Source organism: Ischnura elegans, chromosome 1 (genome assembly GCF_921293095.1).
Source record: "Ischnura elegans chromosome 1, ioIscEleg1.1, whole genome shotgun sequence".
Lineage (NCBI taxonomy): Eukaryota > Metazoa > Arthropoda > Insecta > Odonata > Coenagrionidae > Ischnura > Ischnura elegans.
In genome coordinates, this window is record NC_060246.1 from 124064645 (window position 1) to 124091785 (window position 27141).

At 36.9% G+C, this 27141-nt stretch overlaps 1 protein-coding gene across 3 annotated transcripts in view; it reads right to left on the reverse strand.

The window, feature by feature from the left end:
• The window catches only part of LOC124169252, a 512664-nt gene that overhangs the window by 261575 nt on the left and 223948 nt on the right, over nucleotides 1–27141 (reverse strand). Inside the window, exon 1 of one of the 3 annotated variants that reach the window (XM_046547827.1) lies at nucleotides 13564–13805. The exons of the other annotated variants lie outside the window; for them this stretch is intronic. Within the exon in view, the coding sequence (XP_046403783.1) occupies nucleotides 13564–13621 (58 nt within the window). The 5' untranslated portion in view covers nucleotides 13622–13805. Of the gene's footprint in view, nucleotides 1–13563; nucleotides 13806–27141 lie in introns of those variants that run through there. 3 annotated transcript variants of the gene reach the window in all.

Below are 27141 nucleotides of genomic sequence, written 5' to 3' on the forward strand. Positions count from 1 at the left end.
AAACGTTACGAAGTATAGAATAGAATATATTATAAGAATTTGTTGAACTTGTACAGAATGTCCCAAGTGATTTAAGTTGCTATTTTATTCGCGATGAAATATGTTAACTATCTAGAGAAGTTCCCATCTGGAAACTACGACTTCACGGCGCTTGTTCAGAAATTTTTAAATAAATATGATTAACGGGGTTCATTATGAAGATTATTTAGCCACAGAAAATTGATCAGCAATGCGCAACATCGCATCACTGTTTCGTTCTTTATTGCGCGAGAAAGACCAAAGAAATGAATGATTATGGTAACATAAAGCTAACTTCCTGCGTTTTCGATATTATCGTATCCTCTTGTTGCATATGCCAACGCTTATGCCTCACAGGGTAGTTATTTTCCTGCCTCCAGGGACATAATTCGGGAGAAATATTAACGGGAAACTCTTAATTTGCAAACAAAGACTGAATGAAGGTGAGCCAAGAAGAAATTCTGGAACATCTCAATAAAAGCATGATATCGCTCTTAAAATGTCGACGACTATGTAGATGTACTTTCAATGGTATTTTTTTACCGCCCATTTTCCCCTCAAAACGCAGCTGAGGTAAGCCGAGGATTTTGCTATAAATGTGTCCTCGAGGGATAAAATTCCTGCAAAATAATGCTAACAACATTCAGGTGGGATCGGCTCTGGAAGTCTCGGGGGCGACAAGGTATTTCAATCTATTCCCTGTCCCATAGGTAAGCCGAGGATTTCGCAATAAAAAAGTATATCTCTCTCTCAGAAAAATAAAATTTCAGTAAGCATGTTGAAAATATGCTCGTTGGTGGGATAAAGTAAAATATTATAGTTAAAATTAATTAAAAACGTAATAAAACTTCTTAGCATAATAAAATAGCTAAAATAACAATAGATTGCCTATTTTTTGACTACCGAGAAATTCACAGCAAATTAGCTCAAATAATTTAAAAATTATAATAAGTTTTTCAACTCTAAGAAATAAAGAAGAGGATACTAATTTGACTTAATTCTACCATATCTTCCCTGAAATTTCACCAAGTAATTTCAATTCACTCTTCTTTCCATTATCCGCGCCATTTGAATGTCACTCTGTCATTTTTCAAGTTTCAAAAATAAATATTTATAACTTCAAAGATTTTATCTAATATCTTTTAAATATTTACTTCCATAAATTGACGAAAATTTACTTGACAAAAAGGGAGGGAAGGAAACGTGACTTGAGGAAAAGTTTAGATAATTGGTTAAAAACTAGCCTAAAAGTAACTTACACTAACTTTTTTGATATTTTTTCCTTCATATAACCATCATATTAAATGTTCGAATTATATTACATTATGGTCTAAAAAGATGAAGACATAGATACAGACTAATTTTACTGATTCATGTAGTTGTACTAATTTAACTTTTAATTTTCGCAGAGCGAGGAAGTTGAACAATTTTACTTCAGTCATTCCCAAATGAAAGGCTGAGAAGATGAATTCAAACTCAAATATCTTATGCACAGATTCGAATGATTGTATTACCACCTCCTCTTGGAATGGAGGTAAATTTATCATGGGCTATGAAACGCGAGCCAGTGCGGGAAAGTAAAGTTTCCCATTCCTAGAATGAAGAGAAAATATCTCTATAGGAACAGCACTGAACGATTTCAAAGGCCTCGAATCAGAGGGAAAGAACTTGGAACTGAGGGCTTGGGGGGGAGTACGGGTGGGAACAATTACATTGCATTTGCTCCGAGAAGTACTTGAGTGGTGAGCTTTGTATTCCGTCCTGGGATTCATGGATCTCTATGTCTCCAGAACTGAAAGCTTCCTTTACAAAAGCCGACTCAACTAAAGAACTCTGCGCAATTTTATGAGCACTTTCTACGTGACTATCCTAGAAGACCTTCACTATCCAAGAGAGACAGTTTATGATGTGAGCAAGTGAGATAAAATACGAGGGGAGATATATCTGAGGTAATCTAAAGTAAATGAGTGAAGTACACTCTTGCCGAAAAAACTACTATTATTCGTAAGCTTATAACTAGGTAGCGATAATGCGGAAAAAATATCCTATATAGAGCTTCTTTCGTGGCACGAGTTAATGCAATTATGTATAACTATTCCCTCAGTTGAGATGAAGATGTCGCGTCGGTCGGAGCAAATATGATTTTAAGAAATTCAAGGAAATTCGTAATTCCAGACACGTTTAAGATGATGCAAAACATAGACTACTTACTTAATATTAATCAGTTTAATTGAACTTCAATAATATACGACAGAAGTTGATGAAATTTAAAATAATTTTGAATAAATTACCAAAGGCGCCCTATTAAAATTACTGTAAATACGTTTTTAAAAGAAAAATTCACTGTGATTAGAAAAAAAACCTAACTTAGAATCGGAAAATTGTCGGCTACTATTACTACGTAGCAATGAGTTAAATAATATATGTAAAAATGTGGCTACAACTAGGTACGGGCGGTACTAATAAAAGTACTGGTATGTTTGTGTTGAGAATTTAAAGGCATTAATAGTACTCCCCCGGTAGTACCGGCGGCGAAAAAATACTCTCACAATTGATAAAATACGTAAATTAGTAGAAAGTAAGCATTCCTTTACCTTAATTATCCGAATGATCCGGTACTTCAGTAAATTAGAATACCAGGCTGAGAGAATACACTGAAAGAGTCATTGAAAGGATTTTTACGGAATCTCATAAAAAAGAAAATATATTGGAGGCCTGGTGATAGCGACGTAGTTGTCGAAGTCAGCATCATACAAACAATTTAGGTGTATACGTTTTAAGTTTTTCTGTTTTCCTGGCGTATTATGTGTGAAGTTCTCTCGGAACTTCATCAGGTGGGTGCTTTCCCTACAGTTAGCGTTTTTTTGTCAGACTTTGACACCGTCATCAGAACGCCTTCCACGATTATTTTAAAGAATAAATCTTCTTATTCAAAGACCTGACGGTTTCAGTCTGACAAAACCTTTGGCTGTATAAAAATCACTCACTTGGTGCCCGAAAAGGCTCTAATAATTTGATTTTTTTGTTCTATCTTGTGAGTAACAATATGTTTAAACTCGTCTGGTGTACAGACCCAATATTTTTTGATTTTACATTGCTAGAATCGGTTTATCCATGCCTAAAATACTGCGATGAAATAAATTTCGATGTGTTCCGTTTAGTTTCGAGAAATAAATAAATTTTTGCGGCTCAAAAACTTTAATTATTTTGCCTTCTGTGACGTAAAGTACCTTTAATATCAAAGATGATAACGCATGCCTCACACTCACGGTTTTCTTAGAACAATGTAAAATGATGAGAAAATAAGAAAGGTATAAGGTAGGTAAAGGTATAAGAGAAATAAGATTATCCTACAGCTCATTGTCATGTAAAACATTTTTCGTTCATTATTGTGTTTCTTAAACGCGTCTTGATGTAACCTAAAGTGAATGTTAAACACGTACAATTGTTATCATAGTTTTATGCAGACGTATTTTCCTTGCTTGCAAATGGTCAGGTTCAGCCTTAATCGTCGATAGTTGACTATTAAAAAAACTAAGCAGAATTATTTTGAAGGGAATTCGGTGCATGCAAAATTCAGCTCTTAGGGATAGGCGACCGCCCCCACAGCTACTCTCCTCCATAGATCCGCCCATGACCACCGCGGAAGACCCTTTGAGATACGATTAAAATTAACATACATAAAAAATAACACAGATGTTAAGTGAACCAGGCTGAGAGTCGCTAAATAACCTGGAGCTACGCACTAGGCATCGAATGTTTGAACAATTGAGAATAGATGTCTCTCGCAGCGACACGGCGAACGTCATATAATAACCCCAATTTATTTTCAGGTCCGGAAGATACGATAAATAAAAGAGAGGTATTTTGCCGAACGGATAAGTTTAGAAATTTCTCATTCCCCAAATATTAAAGGACTGTAACAAATGCTAGGAGGACTTTCGTTCGAGTTTCCTATTTCATAACGGCTGGTGCCTAACATCCTCCGCCATCCTCCGCCTTTTAAGACTGCTTGCGGGAAATTGCGTACATGTAGATCTTAAAAGAGAGTTCTGTTGCCGTTTATTGTGTTTATTTCTTACCTGATTATATACTAGTAGTAAATTAATACCAGGAGTGCTGGAATCGGATCCCGATCTGGACTACCCGATTCGTTTGCTCTTTCCATTCCCCAGCCTCCCTTCTTCATCGCTCACTTTGCGAAACTTCGGCTATCCTTCCCTAACAGCGTTCTAAGAATTTACGTTCTCATAGTCAGTTACTTTTTGCCCACCATCTCTTTGCTTACGGCCACCAGGCCAAACTAACCATCTTCCAAGTCCACAACTCCCTCATGATTTACCCTCTCGAATTTTGCCCTCACCCTCACGATTTACCCTCTTATGTTCTGCGAATTTCTACATGGAATTGAGTGGTGAATAAGGGCATTTAATTGAGCATTTAATAAGTCATATTTTCCATAGTTGGCCATACATTCATGAAAAACGATAAGATGAAACTCCTTTTCAAGTAAGAATCTATTTAGCGAGAAATTCTTTCGACAACCTTTTTCATTCAGCCAAACAAGAAATTTAGGGTTGTAAAGGGAGACAAGGAGAGAAAATAACCCTGAACGGAACGTCATTATCCGCCTTCCGAGATTCGATGGGTGCACCTCGAGCCTACCGAGACACAAAAGCGGCATCGGGGATACGCCAGGTACTGAGAATTGAATGGAGGAGCAAACTGGAAAGGCTGTCTGAAAACTTGGGAAGACGTGCTCGGTTCCGTAACGAGAAATTGGAACGGAGGAAAAAAAGAATTAGCACGACCTCACCATTGGATTGGAACATTGGAAGAAATTCAACGCCACCTGTGCCTCTAAGATCTCTCTGACCTCTATTCTTCAAATATACCCTGAAACACAGCACAAAATCGAACGGCCCACCAACTTAATATTGCTTTTCCCATGAAAAAATTAAAGTAACATTACCAATAATCAAAGAAACAATGTCTCCGTACTACTAACGGATATAGGCGTTGAATATTTTCCCAGAAATTTGAGTAGAAAATTTTACCGGCAAAAAAGTGCAATGGAAGATCTCCTCAGGAGGAGTTAATTAATTTTTGCGCTCACCTACAATAAATATTCGATGTCGACGGCATTAATAGGTATTTGTTGGCGGTGTGCGGCACCCGATATCGTCATCGCACACCGTGAGAATCAATCATTAGCTATTACAAATTTTTTCCAAGAATAAAGAAGTGCAAACCTCGAATAAAATGTTGTAAATGTATCCTCGTAATAGGTATATACTGGCATTTTTTTTTCAGCTGATTCGGCATCGGTGCCGTGACGCGAGCTTTTTTCCGGTTTCGGCGGCACGTCGCATAGCTCTGCCTTCAAAGGCCATTCCAGTAGAAGACGAGAAGAAAATACTAAAACGTAAGTTTGAAACTATATCTCTAAAGGCGAGGTACCCGTTTTTCTCTTGACAACTTATTTCTTGCGGAGGAGTAAGAGGTAAGGTAAATATAACATTGGAATAAGATACATTCTCGAGCAGGTAAGATACCTTCCTAAATAGGATAAATATAATTACGATTCTTTAATAGTAGTAAATACCTAATTTCACTCGCAATTTTTAGCCTTGCATTTTTTTCAATATGTGTTTCTCCTCATATAGAGGGGGAAAGAGACGCGACAATATACGTGGTCTCCCTGGGATGACAACGCCACCTTTAAATGACACCATGAACTTTCTGTCCCCGCAATTTCGCTCCCATTCTTATTATTTGCATCCTGCGGCATCCCTTAGTTTTCTTTAAGAAAATATTTATACCTCATTATTTAGGACTTTTGCCGAGAAGCGTGAATTACTTATGACCCCTCCCTTTCATAACAATAAGTCACATTCTGTGAAAATGAATTATCCCTATTACAGTTTTCGAGAAAGAATAAAAACATCGACTCAATGGATAAGTATGCAGTGGTGCGAGATTGTATTTTGTATATCAAACACAGAGAAGTAACGGAAGAGGTAGTTGATAATATTATATAATATATGGTGTTCTTGGCTCTTTGCGCATGGCCTAAAATGGCAGAGAATAATATCACAGCGTGGGAAAAACTGATAGGGCTGATACGGCTACTATTAAAACTATTCAGTGTTATGGTATCCAAGTATATACCCAGATTCTTTTCAAATCGTCACTTTAATCTCTTCCCCAGCGTCTATACTCGTACACTTTATTAGTTCGAAAGATCTATCAGTACACCGCAAATTCTAGGCCTCAGATAGTACGGCAGGTTTAACATATTATTCCTATCCTATAAACAATTTTTCATTCGATTCATTAATTCCTGAATTAGCAAGTTTGAGAGCGAAGACCGAAGAGGGAAACATTGCCAAAAAATCTTTATATTCGACTTAGATTACAAATTAAGTATGAGAATCAGTGAATGACGACATCTGTTACACAGTAAAATAAATGTGCACACAGAAAAATTCCATTAACAACTAAAAACGATAGTAATTCCATCCTTCAGGTGTGGAAGAGAGGATGCAATTACATCAAAATTCGTAAAACTAACTTTTGGAATACTTTATGTTTCCGGGAATAGAAAACTTTTCCGTGAATTACACGACGGTTGATTACTTTCAATCCTTCTCCCTCCTGAAGTTCTGGAGTTCTAACCTAGATTTTCTCAGAGCACCCATTCTGGTCCCTAAGATTTCCCAAGTGGAACGCTGAAGGCAAAAGAACTTTTAAATAAGTTCGTTTGAAAAGAAAAGTTTCCACTGCTCACCGCGATAAAAGTTCAGTTATTTTATTTCCTGAAAAACAATTACCTATCTAAGAGACGATTTGATAATTCAAATTCTTTTTCGATGAAAGTTAGTGGAAATTGCCGTCCCTTTCTTTGGTGAAATGCGCATGAAAAGTTGAAAAACTTAATGTTTTGCGTCGATGCAATAGATAATATTGAAATAATTCTATTTTTCATTTAGTGAGATAGAGATTACCAGTACTCAACTATTAGAAAAAGGCTAGTGAGTGCAGTAAGATCCTTCCAAATCAGTAAAAAAATGATATTTTTGTTTTCCATGAGTTAAGTTTTAACCAACGATTATTCTTAGGACAGAAGGCACACACAATTAAATGAAAAATGTACATTTGAATCAGAAAGTGAACAGAGAACAATAATGGCAATCATCTCACCCACCTCATATCGCTGACCCATTTGTAATCATCACCTTAATGCTAAATATCACGGAATGTTTTTTTATATCCCTATTAGCTTCTTTCTCTTGCATTTTTTTGGTCTTTGGGAAATTTCATACATGTGAGTCTTTAGTTAAAGGTTTTGAGCAATTTAAAAAAGGGCCATAGAAAAAATCCAATGCAATTATAAATTGAACTATTTTATTCCACCTTATTACTGTAAGTGCTCCATTTTGACACCAATATATGCAATAGATGTATTAAAATGCTCTTGAAAAAATATGATAGACAACATTAATTATAATTCATCTTGCGACGCATCTGTAACCACGTGATCTTTAAAAAAATCTCCATCAAATATTTTACCAGCACCAAACTAGATTTGAGACATAATATTGTCGCATAAAGTTTAACTTTTGGCAAAGTATCACTCACTTCAACTCAATATTATATCTTGCACATCTTTTTTTTCATATGCTACAGAAAATTTAACGCGGCATAAGTCACTTTACGAGGAGTTATAAAAAAAACAGGTCGTCCTTAGTTCACATAGTTATCTAATAATCAGAAAAATTCAATATGAAACCAAAAAAATACAGAAAAATCCCAGCATTGAGATGGTAAACTTTATCTTACTACGTTTTAGAGTAAATGGGCTGGGCGCAGGAAGAGCTAAGACAGAAAGCAGACATTAAATGCAATTATCTCAGGGATCTCTCTCAAAGCAGATTTAACAAAGGTAAAAATTGAATGATAATGAACAAGATGGACAAGAAGTTTCCATACGCTTCTAGCGCAATGACAAATCGTACAATCGTATCCCAAACGTGACATAGAAATGCGTGGTAATAGATAGCTTTACCCAACGAAACTCTCCCACGAAAATTTCAGCCACGTCCCATTTAAATGAGTAGAGTTTTGTGCTATGGTATCCAAATTCTCTATCGAAACTCAAAACTATGCGCTCCCGATCAAATTCTAGCTTCCAGTCTCCATTTTTCTCTCTTTCCTTCATGGGACTGAGCATGGAAACTGATGGGTTTCCATGCTCAGTCGCATGCAAGCTACCTCACTGTTTTCTATGCACTGGCGTACTGAAAACTTCTCTGTAGCCAAAGCATTTTATACCATTATGTGACTCAGAAAGAGACTAAAAAATGAAACAAAAATACGTGCCTCTAAGTTTACGATGCTTTATGTCATGTGTTCACAAAATGTGTCACTTGTAGGTGACGTTGAGCGTTGCCGGATAGCGATCAGTGCAGAACGATACGTTTACTTAGAATGGATTCAAGTCCATAAAGTTGTAATCATTACACAAAAAAACGTGAACTAAATAAATGCGTGGAGCTAAGCATATTACAAATTTACTTTAAATATAATGAAGTTTTTCATGATTTTACTATTAAAAAATTTTAACGAACTTAATTATTAAATTATAACTGGCTTAAAATTCATTGAATAGTTTAATTAGCTCAATGAATAATAACATATCTATCATCAATAACCACACGGACATTGCTCTGCCTTTTACTACCTAATGAATTCCCAAATTTAAAATTCGCGAGATCAATGAACTATAATCAACTCGCTCTCCTAATTTTATTTGCACAGTTTTTTTAAACGACGAGATCATTCATTTACATCGTAAATTAAAAAAAAGATAGTGCTAACGATCACCGCACGTTATAATTAGAATCCATTTACAATCACTCTTCTTTAATTTAGGTAGGCATCCTAATTAGGAAAACATATACCAAAAACTACCAATTCAGGGCTATTTCATTCATTTGATGACCTGACTGCGGTGCCCAATTAAAACAAACTCCTTTATGTCTTTGGATCGAGAGAAAAATGTGTACTGACGAATTTAACATACGAAATTTCGCTATTCATCCTCATTAGCTAATTACGTAAGGGAAAAAATACACATTTATGAAATTAGGATGCTGGTGTAGAGCAGAGGGTAAGGAGTTCTATGTGTACGAAAGGAAAAAAAGCTTCAACGGGAAGTTCGAAAAGATGCACATTTTGACTAATTTCGGTGGATATTGAAAGAAAGTTTTAGCGCAAAATATCATTAAATGACCTTCTCGGAGAAAAAACGAACATAATGATGCAACGAAAAAAAGTTTTTCTTTCCTTAATCCTTCACTAAGAGATAGCACTCTTAGCATCTAAAAATTGTTGCGGATTGAGCTATCAAATGAGATCAGAGCGTAACGACAGGCGTAACAGTACATAAAACGATAGTCCAGATTTTTGCGGCATATATTAAAAAAACTTAGGAAGCATCAAAAAGGAGCTTTCTGCACGAGATGAACAAGGGTATACATCCACTCAAAGGAAGAATCGCACACCACACACTCAGAGTGGAATTTCAGCAGATGGGCAAACACAATGTTTCGAATATGTTACGCAGTTGCTTCCCACAGTCCACGGATACCTTCCCTATGAGAAAGTGTGCTTCTACCTGCCGGCATCCAAATCCTAAAAGGTATTTCCATCTATACTCATTTCAGTGCCAACACAGAAATTCCGATTCCCAAATACATCTTCCGAGCCACTTTTTTTTCTTCACTTCTGTATTCGTAGGGGTTACTGTCCTTTCCTTATCTCCATATTATGAAACCTCCATCCGTCCGTTGAATGCTTGATTCGGACCTGATCGTTAAAGGACCAGCAATAACCAGGAGGATCCTTTTTTCCAATTTTACCAGTTCACCTTTTTCCCAGATCTGACAGGCCGGTTACATGGAACATAAAAACCGGTGCACCGGGAAAGCGACTCAAAACCGAAGCACCCGTCAAGTGGTGGTAAAACTTGAGTCTTTAGGGAATTGATACTCATGTTGGGACCAGGTGAAGCCGATGATTTACGCTACGATTATCACTTATAGTACCTTCTCACTCAATTTGACCAAAGAGAACCTCATCGAAATAGCTTAAGAATTGGCTCTCCTAAATATATGCATATTTAGTGCAAATATTTATTTGATAATTGAACAATAAATTTAAATTAATGACCAGGCCTCACATACAAGTACTAATACTTTAAAGAGAAAAATACGCCTACCCGTGCGATTACGAAGGACTTAGTTGAACGGCAAAACTCTTAAAACCAGGTTGAATGAAAACGTCATCCAAAAGTATATAAGATGTAAAAAAAGAAGCTCCATCTCTTAATGGAGTGCACCCCGGTGCGAACGGTTACAACCGAGAAGTGGTTTTGAGAAACGATTTTGTACACCACCCAGCATTAAGTACCACAGACTCGGACGCCTTTCAAAGTAAGATACCTTAGACGAGATCTTAAAGATGGGAGAAACAGAGAATAAAGGGTGAGAAGAGGCTATGGACACAGGGATCAAGGTATATGATGCTGGAATTGATGGTTCACGTCAGGATATATCGAATTAAAGATGGTATAGGGGAATGCCGTATTAAACAATGGAAAGGCCGGGGGAGGGCTTCTCCGCTCAGATTGAGTACCACACGGCGTAGGAAGAGTTTCAGATAAAATACACTTCGTATGATACAAGAAATTCAAAACGGAAAGAAGCAAAGGGTAGAAGGATGTCCATTTTGGTTTCATCTCCAACGACCGTATAATTGTCTGCCCCCTCACCATCAAGAAACTCCACTCACATTTCACATGCACAGTGAAAATCGTCACTGGATACCTTACACGTTGGACCAGTTCAATGCAAGAATTTTAATATTACCTAAGTACCCAGTGCACTAAAATACACCATACTGCAGAGCATGTCGATGAATTTCATTCTCGAGTAGAAAATGGTGGAAATGAAGATAAATGCAAAAGATTAACGTAAACGAGTTTGAATCATTCACGTTGGTCTCGTATGGTGACGCATATCTCATTTAGAAACTATAAAATAATTTTTAAATTTCCATTACACATTGATTAAACACTAGTCAACATTTACCTGTTTCCACAGCAAAACATTTACTTCTGAATAATACAAAGGACCAACTTTCATATTTAAATACTAGCAAGTTTTGAAAATGATCGACTCTAAATACCCTGAAATTTTGAAAATGATAGGGTAGGTTTAAAAAAAGTAATACGTCACGAAGAGAGCCCAGTTTAGGACTAGTAATGCTTCCCCCAAAGGATTGGTATCTACCGCATCAAATTGTAATTTATTTAGAAAAAAATTCACCTTAAAATTCACTAACTGGATGAATTAATTTAAAAAAAGAGAGAGGAACATCCAGAATAGATATAGCGGAAAATGAGATCCCGGCGGTGGCAGAGAATTTTCGGACACTGCCCGATCCCTGCTTGAGTGTTGTGTGGAGGAAATTTCAAGTGCAACTCTCCGTCCGTCGGATGGGACGCTAAGCCGCGGTCCCCTTGGCGCCTTTCGTTAAGAGCAGGCTAATGCCGACGCCGGGTTTCTCTACACCCTTCCTTCCCTTCCCTCCCCTCTTGGCGCAAATGACCAAAGCTGTCGGTCGCCTCCTCCAAATAGCATACCAGGAAAATGAGTGGTTTTTGGACTGTTGATGGGAGAAATACAAATGAAAGGATATGAAGAGGTGATAGATGCAATTTCATACAAAATAAGTAGTGCCTCGCGTTATATTTTATCCTGGTTATCCTCTCATTCGTGTCCACCACCCTACAGCTGACACCAGCCACTTCACGCCAAATCCTTTGCAGCCTTCCGGCCTGTTGCTGCGCCCGGGTGCCTCTACCAAGCCAAAGGGTGCACTGTTGTGCAAAAATGAAGGATGAGTGTCGGCCGTGGATCCCTTGAAAAATGGCGCTCCCTCTCATACTCGACCCAATTTCGCTCTGCGAATCCAAACTCAAGGGTGGGTGGAAGAAACGAAAAGCATTTAAGGGCCTTTGAACCTCTTTGAAAAAACACGATGTCTCATCTCCATTTCTGTATTCCTACAACCTAAATATTCTCGCATTTAATTCAGAAAATAATGGTCTTTCTCAGTCTTTTTAAGCGCTCAAGCTGGGAAAATCTGGAAAAAATACAAAGGAGCCAAAAACGCGAAAAATGATTTATTAACTCTAAATTAGCGGGCGACACGCAATTGAATACAAAAAAATATACAATGTTTAAATTGGACTGTAATTTTTTGAAGGCATCGGTGCATTATTCCCTTAGCCATCAAATAAAGAATTTAGAGAAAAAATTTTGTTTTTAAGCTATTTTACACCCTTCCAGTACCAAGTCTCTTTGGACACTAAAATGAGTTGAAAAAAGGAAATGATTTTTCGAGACATTTCTAGCAAAGCTCAAAGATCACTTTCGATGCAGCTTTACGCAAAGCTTACAGGCTAGTCAAAAAAAAAAAACAAAATGATTATAGATATGACTGCAAATGTTGAATTCCGTCTCCAGATCCGAGTCTCAAAAACAACTTTTAATGTCATGTTAACTGTATTTTTTCGGTAAAACAGAGATGAGGCATAAAGAAGGACAAAGCGCAGGCAAGATGTCATCTTCAGTTTTATTTCTAGATAGTGATTGCAATTCTCCTCAACGATATTTATTCTTAAGGGATAGATCTTCTCCAGTCCTCGATGGTTTGTTTAAGCTAAAAACCACATTAATGACGGCCATTTTTTCTATTCTAACCTTATTTATCTTTTTTATTCATCAAATTCTTGGCGAGCTAATTCCCAAAAAAGGGTTCAAATTCAGCGGGTTGGTATCGCGTTGCCGTGGCAGCAAAGAAGAAGCATGCAGTTAGTTTAGTCTCCCATCTGTTGCAGAAAAAAGTGATGTTGTTTTAATAGACTACTTGATCAAAATTGAGTATCAAAATTCAAAGCTGTTTTTCTCTCGAACCAAAGAGACTGATCAATGTAATTAACATTTATTTTATTTTTGTGAATGCGGCCAGAACCTCCCACCAGCCAGTACTCCAACTTTCACGGAAGTATGTCGTTAGAATTTAAAGAAATGAATGGTAGAAAACACTCATGTTTAGGAACGGAAATCATGGAGATATCATACTGAAAAAAACACTAATTACCATGTACAAGCTAATTTTTTTACCCTGACGAACCAACCACATTAAACACTTTATGCAAGGGAAAGAAGTCGAGATAGAATAATAGAGACTAAGAACAACAAACTAAAATCGATTACCTTAAATTTTTATGCGGAGAGCCGCTAAACAAGTGAAGAGGAAAAGTCGAAAATTAAATAAGAATAAACGTGGCGACATAGCTCACCATTATTAAGTCATTTCCGCTTAGCACTGAACTAAAAATTATTATGTCCTCTGTCTCCTCTTATCATGACATTGAGCGAGTAGGCACATTTAATTAACGGTCAGAAAACCCACCAGATTTAGAAGTGGCGAAGATGCAGCTGAGGAATAACAATCCAGACACAAAGGACATGGTTGAAAGTTGATGAAAATCCAAAAGTGATGTAGGCGAGCACTGAGACAGTATCCATGAACCCCACAGCTTCAATTAGAGGATTTTAGCACTATTGTAGGCACTGGATGCGATCCAAAAGAAACACACTCAAATGTTATCATCGCAGGACAGTAAAATGCTGGGAACGCGTCCTCTCCGTGAAGAGGCTGCACGTGCACTAAACCTTACCCTGCTTTCGCAACTTGCTCACGGCGAACTCGCCGCTTCCCCGCCTCCCGACACATGCGCAATGGGCGACTTGGACGACACACAGTGCCTCCAAGACGGAGCGGGGGTTTGGAAGAGACAGCGCTGCTCGCTGGGAGCTGCTTCATTTTTGAAGACGAAATATAATTATACCCAATAATTCTGGTGCTTTTTAGCTTTTTAAACACTCGGAATAACACAAGAAATAGCGTAGATTATGATTTATTTAAATGGAATCAAAATATAATATTAACTTTTCATGCCTAGATCGCCTGCCGGAATATACGAATATTTTAAAGACAATTCTCTTGATGAAAACCATTCTTTAGTGGCTTTTAAAAAAGACACATCATAGGCAAAAACCGAATTTCTCAACCTTGCATCCCACTAGTCCATAGAAGGAAATTTTTGGCCGAAGGACTACTGACACTCATACAGACGGCAAAAACTTTCCATGTTTTTGAAAACATGACAAAAATACCATGCCTCGTGCATTTCACAATATCTACTGCGATAATCCCCATTCTTTCCTCTGAATCTTTCGTCTCTTTTTTCTTAATCGAACGCATCAAATACCAGATCAAGGGACACACCTCAACAGTACTTAAGATAAGATTTTTTCAGATGATTTCAAAAATGTCATATCTATGCCATAAAATTCAATATTTTAGAAACTGTCTGCTTTAGAAGCTGCCTCTCCTCACCTAACATGCCCAGCAAGTCCTAGTTTCTCCTCCTCTCCCCTATTCGTCCACTTCACCTTTTCCATTTTTCTCCTCACCCACATCTCGAACGCTTCTAGTCTTCATTGGTCATCCTTTCGAAGTGTTTATATATCCGCACCATAAAGCGCTACACTTCGGATCAGACTCTCATTAATCGTTTCATTAAACTCTTATATAACGATCCTCTCATAAGTTCCTTCCTGTTCATGAACGCCTCCTTTTCTAGCGCAATTCTCCTCCAAATGTCCTAGTTTAACGTACGTAAATTCCACGAATTATCGCCTTTATCCATTTATTTACAAACTTCAATCTAATCACAGGCTTTACGTACCTTTCTCAAGAAACAAAAAAGTCAAAATGAGTGTAAATTAATGCGTTTTATAGCTATGAATGAAGTCCTATGCAACGCAAGAAAGACATCTAGAAGGATTGGATCGCATGAGAAAAAGGTACCCACACTCGTAACTCGTTACCATTCCTTTAAAATTATGATATGAGCACGCAAAATTGCTCCTCTAATTCGATTGACACTCAATAGCTCACCTCATAACCCACCAGGTGGGTTTAGTAGTAAATAGGAGAAGCTAGATGTCACATAATGAGGATATCTGGCAGTTGCCCAACTTCAGATGATGAGTCCAACCGGGAACATGATAGCAAGAATTAAATTTTGAATCAATAAATGAATTAACGCCCATTACGGAAAGCGTTTAATGAATTTGGGGCAACCAAGAGGATGAACTGAGTAATAATTGAGCTTGACGCACCTATGCTGTAATTCTAAAGTGGCTTTTCAGATTAAAGTTTGATAATCACACGCTATTTCCTTTCTTGTTAATCCTTTATATTTCACCAATTACTTTTTTCTTTTAGGAACTTTCGCCCTCTCTCTGTCAACCCTACGGTTCGATAGATGAGGGTAGACCTCATTCATGACAATACCACTAGTGTGTGAATATCACTAATCCAAGGTAGGGGGATCGGATGCTTCCCCTGGACCACCTCGCGTATGAACCAAGTAAAAGTCACAGATATAAGAAACAATTGAATAAAATATTTCAAAATTGAGAAACAGGAAAATGCTTATACGAGTCTACTTTATCTAGCAGGAAATTTTCTAATCGATAGCATGAATTTTAAACGAATATAAGGTGACGTAAAAAGACGGGTAGAACAGGAGTGACGAGTCCAACAATACATAGCACAGTAAATAAAGTGGAGAAGAGTTAAAAAAAAACCCTCCCTGAGCAGGAATGCAAGGTTTATAGGCTTTTCGGGACCAAGTAGAGAATTAAGCACACATTTTTCTGATTGAAGAATAGACGATGTTGGCTAATGAAGGTAGATAAAATTGGCGTAAATATTCTCGCCATATTAATCTCATTGGTCATAGTTTCTCAATATAATACCCTGAAAACCTACACACCAATTCCTGTTCATACCTCCTACTGATAAGATAGATTCGTGAACATGAATTGGTGGGAAAAATCCTCCTAGCACTAGAAACCCCAGCGCGCACTCCAATTAACATTGGAACCATGTAGTAACAATATAATCTGAAAATACTAAAAAAAAATACATTTAAGCATCACTGTAAACGTAACTAGATACAAAACCAACACTATCGTACGAGTAAACGTACAACATAATCTGCTATGATGGAAATCGATCAATTTGAATAAGCACGTACCAAATTTCAACATCTTTTGACAATTTTATCTTGAGTAGCATAAGAATCAAGAGGACATGGTATTCACACTGAATTCTATATGTCAATCTCATCGTTTCCGCTTCACACTCCACTAGAACTCTCTTGTCCGATCACAATGGGCCGAAAAGAGCCGCAACCACCTTTCCGGTTGCATACAAGAAATAAAAAGTAAAGAATAGATGAAATTTATTTCACCTGCTTCCCAGTAGCAACTTCAGAGCAATGCGATCTGAATACCTACACCACAGAACGAAAAAATCATGACCGGAAGAAACAGTCGCAAAATATGTATCAGGATAGTGGAAGGTGAAAAATTGACTGAACCCAAGCATGGAATGCATTGAAAAGGACGCGAAGGGAGATATGGAAGGAAGCGGTAGGAAAGCTGGCAAAATGAGAGCGACACGAAGAAACGGAAATTGAAGAAAAAAAAGGGCAGGTCGAATACCAGAGGTTATCGGCCTTCCACAGAAAGACCAAAGCGCGAGAATACGAGTGGAAAACAGATTGAGAAGGAAAGAGAGCAGTAGTTACCCAAAGATATTTCTATTTTCCTCTCTTCCATCCACCACGCAGTCACTTCCTTTGCATCTTCTTCTTGAAGGGGTTGGATTTCAAGTTACCAAAGTCAATTTCAAAAGTTCAATTCGAAATGGATTGAAAAAAAATATTTTCTTATCAAAACGAAACGCAATCGAAAATGTCGGGGTTTTAATAAATAATATGCCTCACTTTTTAAAGTCTCACTTTTAAAACATTGAATTCAGTAGTGCATAATAGCTTTTAGCAATTAAATTCGAAGCCAGTACTGAGGCAATATTTAAACTCCCAAAACTACAATCGCTTTTTGTTAAACCTGATTGCTTAGCGAAACTTAAGTGAAGAAGTGTAGAATTTATGCATGACAGAGGCTAAGAATCAGTTTTGGTTATATTCTTAGACCAGCCGGGACCGTAGAAAATCAAGACAAAGCGGAAAAAAGTAATAATTTATGCACTCCGACGGGTGACGGAAATACGCTGAAAAATTAAACAAGTCTCAGAAGACTAAAAAATGTAGTCCTTTCGCCTAAATTCACATTCGCGAAATAAAGCGCGTACGTGATGCAGTTACTAAAACGTCCAACACTTAAAATATTTTGCCCGAAAAATGTACCTCCAGATTCTAACTGGCTGAAAGTTAATCGTTAGCAAGAGAGAAAAATGAGGTACTAAGAAGTATACAGAGGAGCTAAGAAAAATGGCTTTTGCGTCCCTTGACTCTCGACATATATCAGCGGCCTCAGCGCAAAACTCCACTTCCTTTGCATTAAATATCACAAAAAAACAGCAAGGACATTCAAGGAGCTCTTTAACACACTTTTATTCAAGACGCACTCGACCTCATACCCTCCGCCATCTAATTTTTTAACCATAAATAAAGCTTTACGGGTTTACCTTGCGGAGTGATTTGATAGTAAAATTACACACTGCAATATGTTCCACTACTATTTTATTCATCCGGTTTAAAGGTTTCAGAATAATCAAGTTATGAAACAAGTCTACCATGAGAGCACCTATAAAAAAACATCCGTTGCATTGGGAAGACGGGGTTGGGGTTTCCAGCGATGATGACATAAATAGTTCAGCGAAAAATCAGGAAAACAATCATTATCAGTCATGAATGAATGTGCATACAAAAATAAAACACCAGGAGCATCCGATTACTTACAGTCTAATCAGGAGAGAGTCAGAGGAGAAAATAGGTTAGAAGACAATAATAGGAGTCAGAACTTAATGGAATCGGGGAGAAACCAGGGGTGAACAAATAGCGCAGGCGAAAAGCTAAACTGGATTTCACAACCTCATTTCAAGGTAACATTATTAGTATTGGAAAAAGATAGTTACTTATCCAATACTTATCGAAATACGAACTTTCATACGTTTTTGCCTGGGTAAAGAAAGACTACATTAATAAGAATCCAAGATTAATAACCATGGGATCTTTAAAATCTCAACATTTCATCTGGAAATGTAATTGTTACTATCATTTTATAAAATTTTTTGTCGATATATTCATGAATTGGAAATAGTGGAAGGAGATTTTGTTGATATTGACTCGAAATATTTGTCTACGATTAAACTGATTTATTAAGCTACTACCACACTTGGTGAGGAAATATTACAATGTATACTCAACTGTGTTTGATGTTTTCAAAGTAACTTTACACAACGGGATGGTTTTCAGAACAGCAATCCTCAATCACTTACCTGAAATTAAAAACATGAATTTTAAATATATTAACATGCTACGTATGTTCAATATGCAACATATTAATAAAATCGAATGCAAAAATGCTGTTTTACCATGAGAATTAAATTCCAGGACGAATCAAACGTAAGACAATTGACTCATTGCATTTTTAATCATTGATACGTCTTAAGCGTTTCATATAGGCTAAGTATCAGTATAAAAACATACCGCATTAAGTATGCGTGGAAGTCGTCAGCATTGAATCCAAAAACATCCAACCTAATTAATTAAGTTACTGCAAGAAATAATAGGTTTTTATTAGGAAGCCCATGTGGGTTCACTTAATTTGAATCAATCATAAACAATTTCCGCATAAAATAGACATCTGTATGAAACAAAAGGGTAATTAGATATCGCAATATACTCATGTAGCTTATCCTCTTGCTCCCATCCCTCATTGTTGGATACTGGGATTCGGTTAGTGTAATAATTGTAAGTTTATTCTCAAAACGGCTGTTTTTATATCTTCAAAATTGTGCAATGAACATAAGGAATAATAGAATGAAACCTAATTGATCAACAATTTGTATCAAAATAATGATCTACTTATATTGCGCCTGAAAAGAGTGCAAACTCCGTAGCATTTTTACTTTTTAATGTTTCCAGTATACCATACTGAGCATATGGACGTATATCATATATGAACGATAGCACGAATCGTACGATGCTTAATTTTAAATAGAGACTTCTAATGACCATATCTCACAAAATATTTATTTTACAGGAATTTTAAACAAATAAAAATGTATGAAATTATAGTAGCTACAATTTATTAAGCCAGAAAGTTTTCGTATATCCGGTACCTTTGGAGTTATTTTGAAAAAAAGGAGATTTTTTACGAAATTGTAGAAAATCGTTTTCCACTATTAGATTCCATTTTTTCAAAATTAATAATTGTGAATTGATGAAAATTTTATCATTTATTGATACTATCTGGATAACGAGAACTGCAACAGAAATACGAATAATTTTAGTAAGGTTGGTCATTTGGTTGCTGTTTTCACTGATATTTTCGTAGAAAAAAGTCGGAACTGACTTTATTTTAATCAAAACTCCCTCAAATTTCATGCTAAAGAATTTTATGTTTCTAAAAAAAGGCTTTAAAACAATTAAAAAGTAATTTTTTTTAAATTTCCCGTAAAAAGGATAGTTTTCCAGCTATTCGACATTGAAAAAAAAAAATATGGTGTTTAACAAACCAAATCTAGTCATTAACAAGCCGTATCTCGATTCATAGTGGTCGCCAAGGCAACACAAAAACAGAATTTTCTTCGTTTTTTCACGCTAAAATTTTATAATGCATAGTTTTTTTGATAAACGCATATTTTTCAAATTATTTGCGAGAAAAACAATAAAAACATTTATGTTTTTGATGAAAAACTGTTATTTTTCAATAGCGAATAACTCGAAAAATATTAATGCTACGAAAAAAATGCTTATAAAATTTTCTGCTTCAATTAGTTTTTTCATCGATTACTATTTCCACCACCGAGATGAGGTTGATACCATCCCCAGGATAAAAGCGCCCGTCGGCATGATATAGATTTTGATGCTTTGTCTATTCCCTACTGTCTCTATTACTACTGTCAAAATTTCAAATAAATCCATCCAGTTTGAAAAAATTGCGAGCCAAAGTGCTTCATTTTCTAGACTAATTAGAGAGAGCCGGAAGGAGGCAATTCCTTAGAACGCGGTGTCGAAACTCAACGTCACTTCTTGAAACTACTCAGTAGCGCGAAAGAGAGCCCTAATTTTAATTAGGAGATATGGCAATAGTCACAATTCCCTGGTTCATTCCACCAAATTCTTGTCATGTGCGAGAGTACCTTATGCATCCTAAAGAGGAAAGCCACTGGTTGCACACCAAATGAATGCTTCCATTTAGAGATTTTACTCCTTACAACGCCACTTACGTGCTCATGAATACATTAATATATGCAAAGATATCTCCCGGTTGAATAAATATTTGACATAATACAACCAGAAGAATTTATTCATTTAAGGAATACTTTATCAATGCTTTGAAAAATGTATTAGAAAAGGGACGGCTTAAGTATGAACATATCAAGTAATATAATTTTTTTTTAAAGGTGCTTTAAAAACAATTCAATTAGAGGGTGTCGGTGTACGTATATTAATAGATAAGGCAGAATATAAAATGAAATAGTACGAATTAAAATAAGGGAAGAGAGAAAAAATAAAAATAATATGAGTAGAAGAAAGAAAGCTGCTGGTAAAAAGCATTGTAATAATAGGAGAGTGTTAGGAGGCCGGGAGAGAGGAATGAGGGTCCTTTGTTGATGACGCAACGTTTGTGAGACCACAATGGGAGAGTAACTGTCAGCGAGTAATGTCTCCAACCAAGCATCAAACGAAAGAGAGGCGTCGGAACGAGCTAATACTTTAATCCATTCCTTCTGTGATCGGATAAAAAAGAACGATCGAACAATATAGCAAAGAGAATAATACGCTTTAATTACTGAACATCAAACGTCGAGATACAAAGAGAATATTTTACTCCGTAATCTACAAAGCTCGGTGCTGTAAAGCTAAATGTCATTGCCGACTATTTTCATGATCATAATTAATATAAAAACGTGTTCTGTAATAGATATTCAAACGAGTCACGTGAAAACTATAAGCATTCAAGCTATATCACCCTAAATATATTCAGAGACCGCAAATAACTAGGAATTTTTATTTATTTGGCAGTATTTAATTGGCATACAAGCAACGGAAATTCAATTTCGGCACATGAGTCTGCAACCAGTTAATATTTGACGAAATCACGAAGCAGAAACTACCTGAGCACAAAATGTAAATCAATAGAACCTGCATTGCTCGGATTAAATATTTCTGCGTGGCCTAATTAGCTGGTATTTGCTTGGCGGCAACAACATTTCTGCCTTATTTTGTACAGTTTGAAGATAAAATAAAAATTAGGGATGTTATATGTTTCTAATATCAACAGCAGTTCTAAATGTTTATTACCTCTAAATTTTAATATATTTTTCAGATTTACCGTATTTTCAAATTGATTTCGCAGATTGCACAAGGATCATAATGTCTATTATGACAAATGTAACCTTAACGCAGATCATATTATTTTGTTATAATGGTATTTTTAAGAGGAAAATGAATAATCGGAGCATAATTTTTCAATAAGAAAAAATATAGTGCAAATTTTTCGTCCGGATAATCGTAATTCAGGGGCTTAGTCAATTATAGTCAGGATTATGTTGCCGCATCTAAAATTATACTGAGAAAATGATGCCACAGATGGACCATAGGAAATGAAACATATTAAGTTCAGTAATATTTTAATTAAGCTTTATTCGTTAAATAAGAGGTTGAAATGAAACAGAAATCCTAAAAAGTAAATTTAATGACTACTTGAATGTGATATAAAAATTTCAAGCAAAACCAATTGCTAATGCATACCGTGCTCAATATAAATTTTATTCCAACGTCTCCATCCCGGGTTTTTCTGTTTCATTCATAAAATGAGTAAAATAATTGATCGCTTTAAATTGCGATTATAACTCATTAACGGAAGGAAAATGAAGACTATTGTCGTTTTAAACCTTGCAATCAGCGGAGAGGTAACCAGTTCATCAGCTCAATATCCCAATGAATTCGAGTGGCCGTAGAGGGTACAGCATAGAAGAAGAAAGATGTTGAGTCTGCATAGTTAAGGAAGGTTTTGGTGCAAGGCGAAGAAAAAAAGGTCCCAACCTCAGCCTGAATCACACGACCACCCTACGGCGACACACTTTTCTGGGGACCGTAAAAATAATATTAATAATATTAGAAATAACACTCTCTATGTTTATGGTCCCTATTTTGCATCCATTTTCCTACTATTTTCTCAATCCCCTCCGCAGTACAACTGATATTCAAACGGCAGATGACTTCAAACGCCCACGAACAGAAATCCGCGATGAGAGACACGGTCCACAGAAAGGAACGTGCCCCCTACTCTGAACGCCATAAGTTTACTCCTCTTTGGATTAGATAGAGGCGAGCTCACGTATGTAAACCAACCATAAGATTAAATCTCTATGTGTGGTTGACATTCCACTGAAAGCTAAACGCGACCTTACATTCCCTCATTTAGATCTTTGGGTACTAGTCAGATAATGGTATGGTATTTAAAGGAGGCGACCGACAGCTGAGGTCATTTGCGCTATGAGGGAAGGGGTAGGTGAGGAACGGTGGAGAGAAACCCGGCGTCGGCATTAGCCTGCTCATAACGAAAGGCGTCAAGGGGACCACGGCTTAACGTCCCATCCGACGGACGGAGTGTTGCGCTTGAAATGTTCTCCACGCAACATTCAAGCAGGGATCGGGCAGTTTCTGAAAATTCTCTGCCTCCACCGGGATTTGAACCCGAGCCCACCGGGTGGGAAGCCAACAATCAAGCCACCACACCAACCCGATCCCCACTAGTCAGCTAAATTCAGGTTCAGGAAGCATAAATCGAGCTCACTCACTCAATGATTCAACGCAAAGGTTGTTTTTTTTTGGTTGCTTAATTTGAAAAAAATGAGGGAAAGCTCTCCTGATATTCTTGAAAAAATTAAAACTGTAATATTTAAGGTTGATATCTTGAGCAAGATTTTTCCCGCCACGAAAACGAAAATAGTTAACAATAATAAGGAAATATCTACTTTTCGGTTTCTCAAGCAGAAGCATTATCGTCATGAGGTATCGCCTAGCGGAGAGAGAAAAAGTATGTTTTTTTTTTAAAACTGCAATGGAGAATGAGTACCATGCGCACCGAATATATTTCCAACTTCATATTTAGCAATAGGCAATCAGAAAAGAACTGCATGCTGTAATTTAAAAAATTGGATGAAATAGCATATTAAATTTCTTAAGCATATTTTCAATGCAATAATCAAGTTACTTCTCACCCACCTCCAAAAACTGACTTCAATCCGATCCTAGATAAAGGGTGATGTAAATCAGCGTGAGAAAAGAATAAGGAGGAGATAAGAGAGACATAAGCCGGAAACCGGAACGATTTCAGGATTCAGCTCCACTGATATACCGGAGTGATATTTTAATTAAGACGGTGAGCACTTCTCGCTAAATGAGAAAGTGCAGGGAAGTGAGACGAGAAGCAAGTGCAGTGGATTGAAGGGAAGGAGAGTGCCAGCATATGAATGTAGCTCTGATGAAGGGAGCACACAGCGCTGGAGTAAAGCGGCCGAAGGTTAGAAGGGCACGCGGAAACGGTGGGGAGAAGAGAAAATAAAAAATACTAGATGAAGTTGAGGGTGAGGAACTGATGCAAGGTTACGTGCGAGCAGAAATAAAACAAAACAGCGCTATGGAGGGAATGAGAACTGCTGAAAAGGAAAAACTATCTGTTTATTTTAAACCGTAATGGAGAATGCGTACCATGCGCAACGAATATATTTCCAACTTCATATTTAGCAATAGGCAATCAGAAAAGAACTGCACGCTGTAATTTCAAAAATTGGACGAAATAGCATATTAAATTTCTCAGACATAATTTCAATACAATAATCATGTTTGCGTCCATTATCAGACCAATCGATGGTCGATGTGTTTACTTTGTGGAAATTCATGTTAATAAGATAAAAAAAGCCGTAGTAATTTTTCACACAAATATATATTCACTGAAACGGTTTCAACGTTTAAAAGTCATTATAAAGAGCTGTCTTGAAAATGAAGTGAATACGTTGAAACTGGCCCAGCGAAAAAATTAATGTGGAAAATCACTTCGGCTATTTGTATTTTATCATAAATAGACAATTCTGAATAATAAGAGCGATTTTTGAGATGGTACCGCATTTTCATCGATATTATGAAAGTTATTCTTTGGTAAAGCTAAGAACCCGATAGTTGGTATTCTACCAGCCAGGGAAGGTCACGTACCTTGCTCCGACTTTTTCAATGCCGTATTTTTTATGGCATTCAGAATGGCGAACACATCTGTATACTGGTAGTAGCTCCATCAAATGGGCCTTAGTTTGGCCGTAATTAATGTCCATGCGGTACTTTTAACAAACCTTATATAATTCCAAAATCCTCCCTGCACCTCCCAGCAGATTGGTTAGTTGGTGTAGTGGTTAGCGTCGTCCACTCTCACACAGGGGGCCAGGGTTCGGGCATTCGTCACGTCAGTATATTCTGCAGTCTTCATTTTGATCATACGGCGACAAGTATTACTTTTAATTGCTATGCCTTAAAAAAATACGGTATTAAAAAAGGCGGAGCAAGGTAAGTGACCTCTCCTTGTAAGTCGAAGTGGCAGAAGAAACCTCGTCATTTAATGTCTCTGTATTTCAATCTCTTCAGATGATTAAAGGGACGGAGCCTCGTTGACCTGAGGAGCAAGTTATTTGTCGTGGAAGGTGTACGCTCCGTAATGCTCTTTTCTCTGATTAAGGCAAAGTATTTTCAGATTTTTATTTCCACCCCATGCAATACCCTAAAATATGAGAAAGAGACAAAGACGCAGAGGTTATACGATACAACGTTCTACTAGGAAATTGCGAAAAGTTATCAAACGAAATAGCTCATGCATTCCACTTCATTATTGAACAGACTTTCTGTGTAGCTAAACAGAGGATGGTTTTAGAAGTTTCACATTCTTTAAGCATAAAGGGCGGTAGATATGTAACATATTTCTCCATATTCAGGATTACTCTCACACTGCTTCGGAGAATATTTTGTTTAGCAAATCCGGTCTCAGGCTATACGAATGAAGTTTTCTTGCCAACGCACAAACTTTAAATCGAGTGGTACAAGTTATGTGTATTGCACGAGGGGAGTACAGAGAAATGATTAAATCCGAAAATTGCTACAATAATTCGAGACCTAGGTGGAAAGAAAGCAACGAAACTTGACATTGATACAGTAAAAAATACACCGAATGATCTAAAATTAATTAATCTCACCCAAATACATTAAACGAAATTCATAAAATGTGCATCACACTATGCACGCAAGTTAGACAACAATAATTAGACATCAATAATATGACAAAGGAGTGTGGCGCTTACATCATGGCATATCGATTTCTTTCATTCATCATTAGATCGAGTATTTGTCCTGTTCGATAATTGAAATTGAAAAATAAATACTTGGCGATTGGTGTTCCCGTGTTACCTTACAGCACCATTAAATCACGCTGAAAGCTTTCTGTTTGACGCAGGGTATAGAGCAGACGGGAATAACGGACGACGAAAAGAGGGAGCTAACTTCATTCAGAGAGCTAGGCAAGCAAGGGATCAGAGTTTCGGGAGACGGCGCATTCCATCAAGGCAACTAAGCATCCATATCTACTTGCCTATACTCCACCGTTCGCTCTCTCTACTAATCATTCTTTTTCACTCACGTTTAAATAAAAACAAACCATTCGTACTAAAGAAAAATATGTACTAACGGACCATATCGTGCTAGAACCACAATTAAAACTTAATTTTTATTTCAAAAATTTGGAACATCAACTTTATAGTTTAAAACCCTGCCAAACTCATGGCTGCCCTTTGGCAGGTCGTTTCAGGCTTGATTTTGTGGAAGTTCGCTATATCCATAATGAAGAACAAAAATGGTAATTGCTACACTTTTTTAGGATCTTGAAAATGAGACAATGTGTTGAAGCCATGGTCGGTGTTGAGTGTTGAATTAAAAAAGTGTGGAAATTACCATTTGTGTTTTTCATTATGGATCATAGCATATTATTGTGCTCCACATAATCCTAGCGCTTATGAAAAACACAAAGCGCAAAAATGCTAGACAGCCATTGAGATTATCACAAGAGTGCTGAAAAAAAGGCGCGACTCACTCGCAGCCTTATTTCGTTCACGGATGATAGGATTCCAACGCAAAAGTTGTCCACCTATTTTACAGAACTGGACTTTATCATTTTTCAAAATGCTTTTTCCGTATCGCCACGAGAATCCGCGCCAGCTTATTGCGCCCATCTACTGCGATCAAAAAAAGAAGGGAGATCCAAAGCTATATAAACGAAGTTTATTTCAAGAATACAAACCAGAAAAAAGATTCTCCATTCTACTTGAGAAGACAAACTTTCCAAGCATCCCTTTTTTATCTGCTAGCGTCTCGTGGATTTTGACATCAAGGCATTCACAAGTTTTTTTTTCACTGCACGATTTATTTTTCTGAAGCCACGAAATCCTCCAAATTATGTTAACGACTTCGGCAAAACTTACTCATACGGGAAAACGTTGTAAGCTGGATTCCTGCTGTCTTAGATTTCAATGATAAGGAATGGTGCAGGAATAGTAAATAAAACAAAGTAATTGCAAACTAAATATTATAAATAAGCCTGGCAGACTATAGCAGAATGTAGCTAACAGCGACTAATGAATAAAAGCAAATATTATATCAATTTAAATCCCAAATTTAAATGTCATAGTAACATAATTAGTGAAACTTCATGAGGATCACCTACCAAAGGTAACGACAGAGGCCTCCAGATTATTTATTAACTAAAAATGGAATGGAAATAATCAACTCTGAGCTAATCAAAACGAGATAAGACAACAGTTTTCCCCTCAGGTCCT